This window comes from Cuculus canorus, chromosome 6, assembly GCF_017976375.1.
Source record: "Cuculus canorus isolate bCucCan1 chromosome 6, bCucCan1.pri, whole genome shotgun sequence".
Classification (NCBI taxonomy): domain Eukaryota; kingdom Metazoa; phylum Chordata; class Aves; order Cuculiformes; family Cuculidae; genus Cuculus; species Cuculus canorus.
The window spans coordinates 25,183,977-25,196,793 of NC_071406.1; the positions used below are offsets into that span (position 1 = coordinate 25,183,977).

General features: G+C 37.7%; 1 protein-coding gene across 9 annotated transcripts in view; it reads left to right on the forward strand.

The window, feature by feature from the left end:
• The window catches only part of OSBPL6 (oxysterol binding protein like 6), a 106,441-nt gene that overhangs the window by 57,644 nt on the left and 35,980 nt on the right, over nucleotides 1–12,817 (forward strand). For all 9 annotated transcript variants that reach the window (XM_054070169.1, XM_054070166.1, XM_054070173.1 and 6 more), the window contains 6 exons: nucleotides 4,508–4,603; nucleotides 7,828–7,950; nucleotides 11,169–11,222; nucleotides 11,936–12,049; nucleotides 12,166–12,330; nucleotides 12,457–12,589. In XM_054070169.1, the coding sequence (XP_053926144.1) occupies nucleotides 4,508–4,603; nucleotides 7,828–7,950; nucleotides 11,169–11,222; nucleotides 11,936–12,049; nucleotides 12,166–12,330; nucleotides 12,457–12,589 (685 nt within the window). The remainder of the gene's footprint in view (nucleotides 1–4,507; nucleotides 4,604–7,827; nucleotides 7,951–11,168; nucleotides 11,223–11,935; nucleotides 12,050–12,165; nucleotides 12,331–12,456; nucleotides 12,590–12,817) is intronic.

The window sequence follows — 12,817 nt, forward strand, 5'->3', positions numbered from 1 at the left end:
TCTAAAGGTAGTAAAACCTGTTGTGTCTGTAGCCAAATCGTTATCTACCTTACTACTGCTGCTGTATTTCAACCGGAGAATACTTTGGTTTTGGTTGAAAGTGATTAAGCATTGCAGTTTGTAGTAAAGAGAATTCAAATAACACAAGTTTGTGCGGGGCGTAGCTAGGTTGCAACAAGAATGCCGGTGAGCAGCAGACAATAAAGGATGCACTAGTTAGTCCTTTGGATTGAAAAAACAAAACAACCAACCCAGAGGGAAAAGCTGTGTTTTAAATTAGTGTTGTAGAACATTGTATGGCAAGGCCCCATTATTATGGGTGTTGAAGACTGCTGAATGCTGCAAACACACAAAATGACCCACCAATTATTTTTCATTAATTAACAGTTAACCACATGCTTTGCACATTTCTGGATGAAGAGAGTCTGAATCCAATGTGATAAATTCCTCACCAGCTTGTTTTTTCTAATAAATTATAAATTAGAGAGAACTCAGTGCATAAAATATAATTAATTTCCATTAAGTAATTAAGGAGCAAAGAAGAAAGGGAAGCATGAATACCTGTCCTTCACTAGATTTTATATCTCTACTTACCTAATATCTCTTTTCTTTCCTTGGGATGTCAGATTCAGTTAAGAAGCGTTAGGGTCTTCAGCCTCTGGCCTGGTGGAGACCAGACGTTCCTTGTAGTAGCATTTGTTCTGGTGAATGAAGTGGGTGGGTTACTGAACTCTTAACTGAGAAACAAAGTTGGTAAGATACATAGAAAGATATTGTAAGACATATTTTCTATTCTTTACCTCCAGAGAAGATGAGACTATGAAACAATATCATATTGTTATTCTCTCCATCAACTTCCTTCTCCCTCCCATGTCTTTGGGAAGAAACATGAAAAAATGCAGGGCAATATCTGCATTTGTATTCCCCACCTGTAGGCTTGTTAGGGATGTCTCAAGGCAAATATGTGCTCACATATAAAATATATGTTGTGAATAGCCTCAAAGCTGAAGGAAAATTTGTAGTTAGGACTAAGATTTAGGAATGGGATTATACAGCAAATTCAGTTAAACTTGTAATCTTGTTGAATTAATTTGGAAGAGCACACAGAATTTGATGGTGCTGATGTTTTCCTCCAGGACAAGCCAGCCGTAGTGCACAGGTAATCCTGAAGCATGAGAGAAGTCTGGAATGGAGCTATGCAGAGGTTACCTATGTTCCTGGGACAAGAGAAATGAAAGTACCAGGCTGATTGATACATATAGCTTAATAGGTTGTTCATTTTTCTGTTTGTATAAATAAAACCCAGAAGCTGTATTGATCTGCCTGCTTCTCCCTTTTCTTCTCATCAGAATTTTTTAACCCATTCCTTTGCTAACTCTATTTTTCTTGTTAAAACCAAAATCAACCCCCTTCGATAATAACATCAAAATCCGAACAATTTTTATTTCTGTGATGCTAAATAACTGAACTCCTGCATTATAAAAATAGCTGCTTTTCAAAATGCCAAATAATTGTATAATTTCTAGCTGTGATTTTGCAGAAAAATAACATGCGTTAATGGAAAACATTTTGCACCAAGTAATGTCTTGTATTATTATTCTAGAGAAATGTCACAAATTTAAAGAAATTATTTTGTTTCAGTGTAATGTTGGTTATGACTGAAAATAATTGGAAAGCAGATATTTACAGACAACAAGACGAGTCCTGAAATAAGGAATGTAAAGAAGGCAATTTTAATTTAAAAGTGTTAATTTTCTTATTTCCAAACAAATAGTTAATTAAGTCAGCATTCATTAAAGTGCTGTTAGCTAATAATATATTTCTCAACTGAAGTGGAACTGTAATGACTGAGGGCTGAATTAAAAAAATAAAAAGGCACGAAAACCTCTTTGCTTTAAAATCATGCAACTGAAAATGTCACTGGCAATCTGGCAAGCTGAGGGCTGTTGGGTTACTCCACTCTAAATATTGTACAAAATGAAATTGCAGTTATGTAACAACAGACTGCACCGGCTGCTACATAAGAGACCTTCAGAACATCTGTGTTGGGCATTGCTCCATCTCAAGATGGAGGGATTCCTGCCTGCCAAACAAAACTGGCAAGAAAGTTGGGAGTCCTGATTATGCTAATCAAGTGACATTTTAATCTTGCTTAGGAGAACAGATTTAGGTTTCTTGTATATTGTTTAAATGTGGTACTGTGTGCAGAAGACACATTTAGTCTATTCGGTGAGAAAACATTACCATAGATTATCATTAGTAACTTTGTGGTGCTTCCCTCAAACAAGCAAATTATTTGCTATGTTATGTAGGAATTGTGGTACATAAATAGAATTGGTTTTCTCATCTGGCTAGTAATAGACATTGGGCTAAGTAATAAGATTGGCCTGCCTTTGGTAGCTGAGCATAAATGGAATGGCAAAGCTTTTGCTTGTTGCCCCTGGGCAATGTGGCAGGTAACATGACACTGCTGCTTTTCCACATGATTCACTGTAAAATTAAATTAAAAGTAGCTGAAAATAAATGCCAATTCTTGTTGCATAGTGGCAGGGATGCTTGTTAATCTCCTCCAACAAACAGAGACAGTCCTCGTCTTTTCTTATTCTCATTCACGGTTGCAAATTGAGAGTAATGAAGGTCTGTGTGTTGCTGTGCAGCTAGATGTGATCTCTGCCTCATATGCAATTATATGAATAGCTGTGTTTATTTTCCATTTAGTTTGGTTATGGTCCTTATGTACTCAGTTATCTGTACAAACAATAATATATACTCTGCTGTTTTTATGCATTTTTATATTGCCTGATTGTTTCTGCTGACCCTTGTACCTGTGTAATATCTCATTCAGTGAATGTAGAGAAGCTTAACTGTGAGCAAAATATAATTGCTGTTTTCATTTGAGAAAAACTTACCCATCTCAGAGGGTAATTGCAATTGTAAGTATGTCATTGTGCTACAGGTCCTGGAAAGCTTTATTTCATGTCAAAGCAATGCTACTCGATGTGGTAGAATTCTTACCACGTGCAAATCCAAGCAGACAGTATGTGGTTATTTTCTCCTGTAGCAAAAATGCTTTTCCTTTTTTAAAACATGAATGACATGATTGTGGAAAATGGGAAGAAATTTTTAGATGTCTTTTAAGAACAGCAGTTTTTTTTCAGGATTAGTTGTGACATTATGCACTTAATTTTTGTACCATGCTTTGAAGATAGTACAAAATTTTCTATTTTCATACATAAAACCAGCTGTAATGGTTTGATTATTGTGTTGCATAAATGTTCACCAGCAAGCCCACTCAGTAACTGATCTTCGTGAACACGTCTAATCTATTAAAAGCACTTGTGTAATGAGTTCCTGCACCTCAGCTGACAAGCCAATAACAAAATGCTAAGGTGTGATAATGAATATGTTAGACGCAGTAATATCTTTCATGCAATGGCTTGCTTCAGAAAAGAATGTAGGACAGTGCTGGATGTATCCTCAGTGTCTTGTGTCTTAGCAGAAAGCATAACGGGTGTGGATAGAGCACTTTGCATCTCTGTGAGCACGAGCTGTGTTACTTGTCTTTACTGCCTTTTTTTAGTTCCCGGTCATTTCTAGGCTGCATGGAGTAATCCGTTTAAAAAAACAATAATAAAAAAAAAGAAAGAGAGGAAGAAAAGAGAGGTTTTATTGCCTCAGAAAACATACTATTTGTGCATTTATGTTATGCTTGGGTAGTATTTGGTATCTTTTGAGCCATGATGCTGATATTGTAATGGGTGTAACGATTAGTTGTTTGTTAATTAATATGTAAGTTGCTGTTTGGCAGCTGGCTGAACGTGAGCCCGCAGTGTGCTCAAGTGGCCAAGGCGGCCAACAGCATCCCAGCTTGTATCAAAAAAGGTGTGGTGGGCAGCAGTACGGAGGTGATCATCCCCCTGTACGAAGTGCTGGTGAGGCTGTATCTCAAATACTGCGTTCAGTTTTGAGCCCCTCACTAGAAGAAGGAGATTGAGCGGCCAGAGTGTGTCCAGAGAAGGGCAATGAAGCTGGTGAAGGGTCTGGAGGACAAGTCTTGTGGGGAGCAGCTGAGGAAACCGGGGCTGTTTAGCCTGGAGAAGAGGAGGCTGAGGGGAGACCTTATCACTGCCTACAACTACCTGAAAGGAGGTTGTAGCGAGGTGGGTGCTGGTTACTTCGCTCAAGTAACAAGAGATAGAACAAGAGGAAATGGCTTCAGGTTGCGCCGGGGCAGGTTTACATTTGATATTAGAAAAAATTTCTTTACTGAAAGAGTGGTGAGGGACTGGAACAGGCTGCCCAGGGAAGTGGTGGAGTCTCTGTCCCTGGAGAAAGCCAATAGATGTGGCACTTTGGCACATGGTTTAGTAGGCGTGGTGGTATTGGGCTGACAGACACAATGATTTTTGAGGTCTTTTCCAACTGCAATGATTCTGTGAGTCTATGATTTAAAAAGTAACATTGAATGATAAGTTGTTATCTTTAATTACCTTTTTTTTTGCCTTAGAGTGTTCATATTTTGGAGCGGAAGGCTTCTTCAGGAAGCACAGACCCTTCTTTAAGCAAGCAGTTCCTTGAAAGTGACCACATATCTCTATCTAAGGTAAGCAAAACTCTGGACTGTAATCTGGGTGATGTTTCACTCTGTAGTTACAAAGTAGTTTGACTAACAGCTTTGGGATATTGTTTTGTACCATTCTGCTAATGAACATACTGTGAGCTTGCCTTGGAGCATCTTGTTCCTCAGGTGTCAGAGGGGTGAGTGATCTTTAGTAGATGCTACATTAACAAAATTAAAAATTTGGTTGCTATTGGTGGTCTTGGTCTTCTTTTACTCACAAATGGCCCTGAGGAACAAGTTTTACGATCTCAGAGTGTGGAGCTAAAGCAGACTTTGAGAAATGCTCCAGTCCAGTCCTGTCCTCTTACTAAGGTAAATAAAATAATTTCCAAGCCCAAAAATGTTGCTAATCAATAATGATGTTAATTTAAAAAAGATGCCCTATTGACATCCCTTGTAGGTAGTTTCTTAAACTTTGAAATTTAAAATCTCTTGTGGAGACTTTCTTTCCTGAGGGAGGGAAATGGATACAACTGTTAACATCACCAGTTCCTGAGAGGTGCACCCTTGTGTGTGGTGCTTTGCAGTCAACTTCTTCCTGGCTGAATTCCTGAGTTTTGGGATAACTGGTTCCAAATAAATCAATTCCATTTAAAGAAGGCTTAATTTTAAGATCCTTCATATAAAAAAGCAAGATTGTTTCTAAAAGGTGAGGGTACTGTGATGGAGTATTTGACGAATAAGAAAAGTGTGAAATTAAATGTCTGTAAGCTCTGAAACAATTGGTAAAACAAATTCAAAAGAAAACATTCTGTTCATCCAGGAAAAATGAAATGGTTCATTCTCTTTCATTTGGAAAATAAATACTTTGCAGACAAAAAGACTGGATTCAGGAGGCTGTTCATAGTGGCTCCCTTACTTCCAATACCTGAGGCATATGCAGACCCAGAGACTGTAAGTTGTTCTTATGTTGCCCTGGTCCTGCTGCTTTGTGCACAGCTGTTTCTTGTGCAATATGTAGGTAATTGTAGAAATGCTAAGGTACTAATGCTGTACTTCAGAATCAGCGTTGGATGAGGACCCTTCAAATCACTTTCACTCTGATTCTCCCCCGTTTCTGGCTGCTCTTGCATTATGTCCCTTGTATTGGGCTTATCTCATAACATCCAGCCTGTGGGATGAGACATAGTTAATTAAGATTGTTATTAATTAAGAACAGCTTGTAGCACTGGTGCAGCGAAAGACAGGTATCAACATTGCACTGAGTAATTGCTTGGTTTGTACTTCAATATCAGGCCTTTTGTTTAAATGAATAACTATATGAGATTGTGTGATTTCTAGTTCGGAAGCAATCAATACTGTTGTTATCTAGTAGATAAAAGACTTATGCCTTCAGCTGATCTTCTAAAGGAGAAATCAATATGGTGAAGAATTGGGTGGCAGAGTTGTGGAGAGAGATTCTCTGCTCACCCCAGGGGACTTAAAGTTTAATTTGCCCCTCTCAAGTGTCAAGTGCTTCTTTGTGGCGAAAAAATAATGCATATGTGCTTCCCTCTGCAGTAGTGTAAATATATGTCCAAGCAAAACACAGTGAAGTAAAAAAGGATGGTTCTTGAGTGTGGCATTTACAGGCACTGGGATAGTTCTAGTTTCTAATTACGCAGGGAAAACTAAACTGAGTAAACGTTTCTATTTAAAATTCGTTAGAATGTGTGTTATTTGAGAGAGAACTTTTCACTCTTCTCAAAATAACAAGACCTTTCTGAAAATAGTAAATTTGAAATTTGCTGTTACTTTTAAAATCATATGTTTGTAATAGTAATGTTAGCATTGTCAGGGCTGTGTAAGTTACTTGGAGGTGTTACGAAAGACTGGCAGTGCTTGGCTTTCAACAGTTCTTTGGGAAAGGGAGGAGACAATTTTCTTTTCCCTTTAAATGTTTGATACTGTATGACTGACTTCTGTCCTCTCTTGATATACTTTGTAACATTACTCGGAGGTGTGACAGATCAGTTGAGAAAATGCAAGTTTACAATTTTATAGGATACAATTAATAAACTGGAATCTTAATGAGCAAGCAATAGGAGATTTTTAAATTGGAACAGAATTTTGTTGATTATAGTAGTAGCAAGAGGACAGATATAAAGGCATGAGTCTTTTTTCTCTAAAAAGTTGTTCTTCATCTGTTCACTGTGGTGTATTATGAGTCTGGCTTGAGTTGTAAAAGTCGTCATGCATAAGAAGAAATAAGCTTTCATTTGCTCCCTGAAAGGCATACAGCATCTGAAATGATATAGTTCCTATTTTCTCTAGAGACAAAATTAGTTAGCTTCCCCATAAATTTCTCTTAATGCAGTGAAAATGAATGCAGGAAAATTTTAAAAAGATATATTTCCTTTTGTAGATTTCCAAACTTGCAGTTAGCCTATGAAACTGTCATAAAATGCCTTTGAAGACAAGTGCTGTCTAAGTTCGAAACCAACAACAAACCAACCTCTTCTGCTTGTTCTTCTGATTTCAGGGAAAAAATAGCTTATCCAGAATCAGTGTAACTTGTACTTTAAAGATGAGAAAATTTGCAGTTGTTGTTATCAGGGAATACCACAAAGGGCGCTGTTAATATATGTCCATATCTTTAACAGTACAGTTTCTTCCTTGTTTCATCGTGTGATCCCATCTATTTCTAGAGAAGGAATACTCTAAGTGAAGGTACATTTTTAACATGCAGATTGTGCCCGTAACTCACTTGCAGAATCTCTTCAGTCCTTTGCTACGGGGTAGTGCTAATTTGTGGGGTGCTTTCTGGGTAAACTTAACAGGTGGTCAGGGCCACCTGCACTTTCACACTGTTCTCCAGCAGGAGATCTGACTTTTCTTATATTTAGCTCAGCCACAATTTGATCATGTTTTCGTGTATTCGTATGTATTTATTTCATTGGGATACAGTCGTTGTTGCGAACAGCATGTCCAGACAAAGTCTCAGATTGTTATTCAGTTACAAGGTCGGACTTCTTTAAAAGGTTCAACTTCCTTTTCCTTTAGGTAAGGATCAGAATTAAAAAATATTCATATTCAGTAGTTTTACATCAGATACAGCAAGACATAATACAGTTTCCACGTAGTTTGGTATGTAAATATGCTGATTTAAAAGCCCAGCCCTCCTTTACTCTTGTCTTGCACTGGAGAATTTGTGCTGCGTGTAAGTACTATTTTTCATTGTGTGTGCACAACTAATTAATCAATGTGTCTTCATATTCTTTCACCAGGAACCCGACAGCTGGGAGATCATAGAGGGTCTGCGAATAGGCCAGACCAATGTCCAGAAGCCAGACAAACATGAAGGTTTCATGCTGAAAAAGAGAAAATGGCCTTTAAAAGGTTGGCACAAGGTAAACATCACATAAAACGGTCAAAACATTACCTTGTTTTATGAGTTCAGATTTTTTATCTAGAGGAAATTAGGATGTCAAATAAATGCCCAGGGTTTTGGTGCATGACTTCTTCAAATTATGTAAAGAATTAGTTTGCACACGCAGCTTATGGCTTCTGAATTGCAGTTCCTGCTGTCCTAACGTTGTATTCAAAAGCCGGGCGGAAGTTGTAAGTAATGAAGCAGATGCCTTGTGGTTTAAGAGGTTTAATCAATATCCCTTTTGTTCTTTCCAATGTAATATAACAAAAGGTAGCTGTGTACTAAGATTTCATTAAGTTGACATTAAAGTAGCTTCATGATAGCAGAGGAGAACTGAGGGGCTTTCACATGGGCCCAAGGTGTTTGTGTGGGAGAGCATTCCCCCTCAGTTGTATTGACTGGTCAGATTTGCTCAGCTTTCTACCTGAACATTGCTTGTCTTCTTGATTGCATTCTCTAGGGCATGCAGTGGGACTATGTACTTTGGACATTAGATGTCTCCATTTGACAGAAAACAACCCACCCCAAAACATAACCCCAAATCTCCTGTTTCTATGTAGTTAATTTGGAGATGTATCTCCATGCATAATTCTGTCTTTTGTTAGCCCTAAACTTCGTTTTCATGAACTCTTTTCTCTGTAGTTTAGACAACAATAATTACATTTCCCCCCCTTTCCTAGCAACAGGGTGTGTGCCATTGGTGCTAACCTGTCCTTTTGTAGCTCAGGCTACTGGAAGCAAAATTATTGTCTAGGGCAGAATATGTTTTACTGCAAAGGACAGTGAAACCATTTGTTATGTATGGTGTTTGTTCTGTGAAAGCATTAACTTTGTTTTATTGCTTAGCACTATGGGACTTACTGTGAGTCCAAATGAAATCCATACTGGTATAAATTACACTTTTTTTTAAATTACTGTATTATTTCTGAATGCTACACTAACTTGCACATTTGCCTGCCACCCTTTCTCGTGCATGCATATCTACCTCAGAATTATTGTTACTTAACGAGGATTTGTAGTTTCAGAAACCAAATACATAGGCAGTACTTGAGTTAAGTCTAAGGACTTTATAAAGGACTTCAAACTGATATACCTGAAACACTGCAAGAACAGAAAAGGAGAGCTTATTATAAAAAAAAAATAAATCCCAAACAAGCAAACCAAAAAACCCCCAACAAACCACCGCCACCCTCCAAAAAATCCAAAAACAATTATTCAAGTGTTTAAGAATATGTAGAAATACCCACTGCTTCCACTCCTTTAAAATATATTATGTTAGTATGTTATTTCTTGGACAAGTATCTGTTTCAGTAAGGGATTTTATAGGAGAGCAAGAGGAGTCCAACTTTCACAGTTCTATAAGGGAGCTCACTACTGATGATCTGTTTTTCATGTTAACTTTAGAGCAGTTACTTGTGTAAATAATTTTTGATGTGATTAAGAGCTTCACAGTGTCCTCCTCTGCTCTGCCTTGTATTTCACCTAAGCATTTGTGCTGCACTTATGTTTACAAACTGCAGATCTATTAATAAGTTTCTTTTTTTTTCCCAACTGCTGTCTCCATATCCTGCAGTTTTCCTGCCACTACTTTGTTCTCAGAGCCCAGTGAGGGATTCCAGAGACAGTAATTTTAGCACCTGCTGTGTTAGTGTTCCTCTCACAAAGTCATACCATCCTTTGTCTATTGAACGTTGCATGTCATATTCTGGTTCTGAATGTGCTTTAGTAGCATATCAGGCATAATATGTATTACGTGGAGAGTAGTTTCTAATTTTCTAAGTCTGGTGTGCTTTGGAATGAAATATGAGAAAAGTTCATTTACTTTTGTATGTAGAACTTCAAGAGGCAGAGAAATATGAAATTAATGTTATATTCTTATGAAGTCCATTATTGACAATGGCTAGTTAAAAGAATATCCAAACAACCAAAAGCCCTCCTGTTGTTTTGACATCTTATTCAAGAAGTTATGTCTCCAGGAAGGCACCGTTTTCTCGCTCTGTGTGAGATATTGGTGCCATCTGTTGTGCAACTGACATAATTTTCAGAGCCATCTTCAAGAGATGTTTTCTACCATCTGACTACTGACCCTGCTCATAGTGTCAATTTAACAGGTTCACATCATGAAACATTGTCCTTCCCCTCCATGCCAGGCAGCTTAGACCGTTTAGGATAATATTTTACTGAGTTCTAGATTTTTAATATAGATCAGTGCTTTAGGTTAGACTCTAAACATATTCATTAGTTTCTATGAATTAACATGTTTTGAAAGGTAGTGGTAGTAAACGTAAGTAAATATTCTCATTTAAAGTCTAGGCTTCCTGCAGGGCTGTCTCTTCCTGCTGCGTGCAAAAGTCTATGCCAGCTTGTCGTCTGCAATGCAGCCTGAGCGGTCTGGTAAATACAAGCTAAGGCAACTTTAATTGCAGGAGAAACATATTGTGAGTAGGGGTTTCTGCTCTCTGCTGTAAGAAAGAACCACTCAGCAAAATAAAGGTGTAGCAATGACACGGATAGGCATCATCAGTGCTGGCATCTGTCTCCATGAAGACGTAGTGGCTTATGCGATATCGGTGACTATCACCCAAAACATATCACCCATAACCTGGATATGTTGCTGGGAATGCTGTGACGTTTACGTTTGTACTAATACCAGTATTGTTAAGATTACAGCTAGGAAAGGTATAATCAACACAAATTACAGTCTGCCTGGAGGCCTGTCATGAGGCACAGAGTTTTGGATGGTAGAGCAGTGTGTCGCATTCTGCATTTTTTTCCCAGCTGGTGATCAAAGAGACCACAAGAAAATCCATATGTGGGTCTTCTTTTTGGAATGTAGATGTTGCACTATGAAAAACTTTTTGGTTTCTGGATAGGGAAGGTAGGTTGTTAATTTCAAATGTGAACGGCTTCTGCGGGAAGAAAAATGGGAGCAAAATGAAGAAACAAGCATAAGATAAGTTAGGCTGAAGACGTTACTTTATGTTTGTTGAATTGGCTGGAAAACTGAAAAAAAAATACCCTTCATTACTGAGGTTTGTTGTTAAACCTAGAACATAATGTTGAAAAAAAATCCAGTTTTTCTTTCTTAGAAGAAAATTGTTGTTCAAAAAAAACAAGCAAGAAAATTATTCAATTTTGTGTTTGTCCTCTCTTTCCAACCCACAAACATTCCTTATTGTTATTTTTTCCTTTCAGAGGTTTTTTGTCCTGGATAATGGAATGCTGAAATATTCAAAGTCACCAATCGATGTAAGTAAAATTGAAGACCACTTTAGAATTTGTCTTGGAATTCAGCCTGCCAGGGTGATTAAACCTCGTACTCGCTCCAGGCATATTTGACAGTGCCTACATGAAAGTTGTTGATGGATTCAAAGAGAGATCTGTATGTGGACAGCATGTAAGGTTTTGATTCTGTCTTCTAGAATTCTACCTTTTGTTACTTCTATGAAAATAAAAACTACAGTACTTAAAGTAGTTTATTTAATGAAGGTGCTTGAGAGATTAACCTGACCGTGTATTTTTTCATTTTCAATTCTTAAGTCAGTCAGAACTGATTATTCTGACATACTTGGAGAGGACAGAGAAGTGATTACAGTATACTTGAGACATAAAGGGTAGCATTACATTGGTTGGATCTGATACCAAGCAGTAGCGGCAGGGAGTTGAGTACTGTCTAATTTACTTCGCTTCTCACTTACCTATAGCTGTGTAGCGGTGTGAACCAACACACTTTAACACTAGAGCTGGCTCTGCACTGAGCACTGCTTGTGGGGAACTTATCTGTCTATAAATGTAGTAAGTGGTTAGTCTGACTATAGGTTTGTTTGGGTTTTTTTTTAATATTACTTTATATTAAAATGTTCATAGAATGGGAAACCGTTTCAGCACCAGCTATTTTTCTGTTAAATATAGTGAAGAAGTGTGCCATACTGTCGATTTCTCACCCTGCTTTTTGATTTTAGATACAGAAAGGCAAAGTCCATGGGAGCATTGATGTTGGTTTATCAGTTATGTCTATAAAAAAGAAGGCTCGTAGAATAGATCTTGACACAGAAGAACACATCTATCACCTGAAGGTAAAAAGTGGTGCAAATGCTTATTACTTTTTAATCCACAGTGGGAAAAAAAATTGTAAAAGATGTGCAGAAGAGTATTATTTTGAATGTTTCGTTGATAGTGAATTTGTTTCCAGGTGAAGTCCCAGGATTCATTTGATGCATGGGTTTCAAAATTACGCCACCATCGGTTATACCGTCAAAATGAGATTGTGAGGTCTCCAAGAGATGCCAGCTTTCATATATTCCCTTCAGCCTCTACTACAGAGTCGTCACCAGCTGCTAATGTGTCAGATGGAAAGGTACATAGTGTTCTCTTGTCAAAAACTCATGTTTACTGGGCTTGCTAATGGACGGATTTATTGTCTTATTCTGAAATAATATGGTGATTAACTGACTGAAAATTTAAACATTTTATTATGCCTTAGGTGCAACAAAATAGCTTTCCCTGGCAGTCTCCTATACCTTGCAGTAACAGCCTTCCTGCCACCTGCACTACTGGTCAGAGTAAAGTAGCAGCCTGGTTGCAGGACTCTGAAGAGATGGACAGATGTGCGGAAGGTTAGCCTTTACCTATTCATGGCTTGTTCTTTCAGCACAACTTCATGTTGATGTAAAATAAGAAACAGTCTGTTAACTGCTCAAGTTGCATCTTCATGTGTACATGAAGTAACTCTTCAGGTAATTAGATGCTTCTGGCAGGAACTTCCCTCTTTACATGTTTTGGGATGTGGCTTTTAAAAATTTATCTTAATAATTGTCTTAATGGATGTCATTGTTAAAATCTGA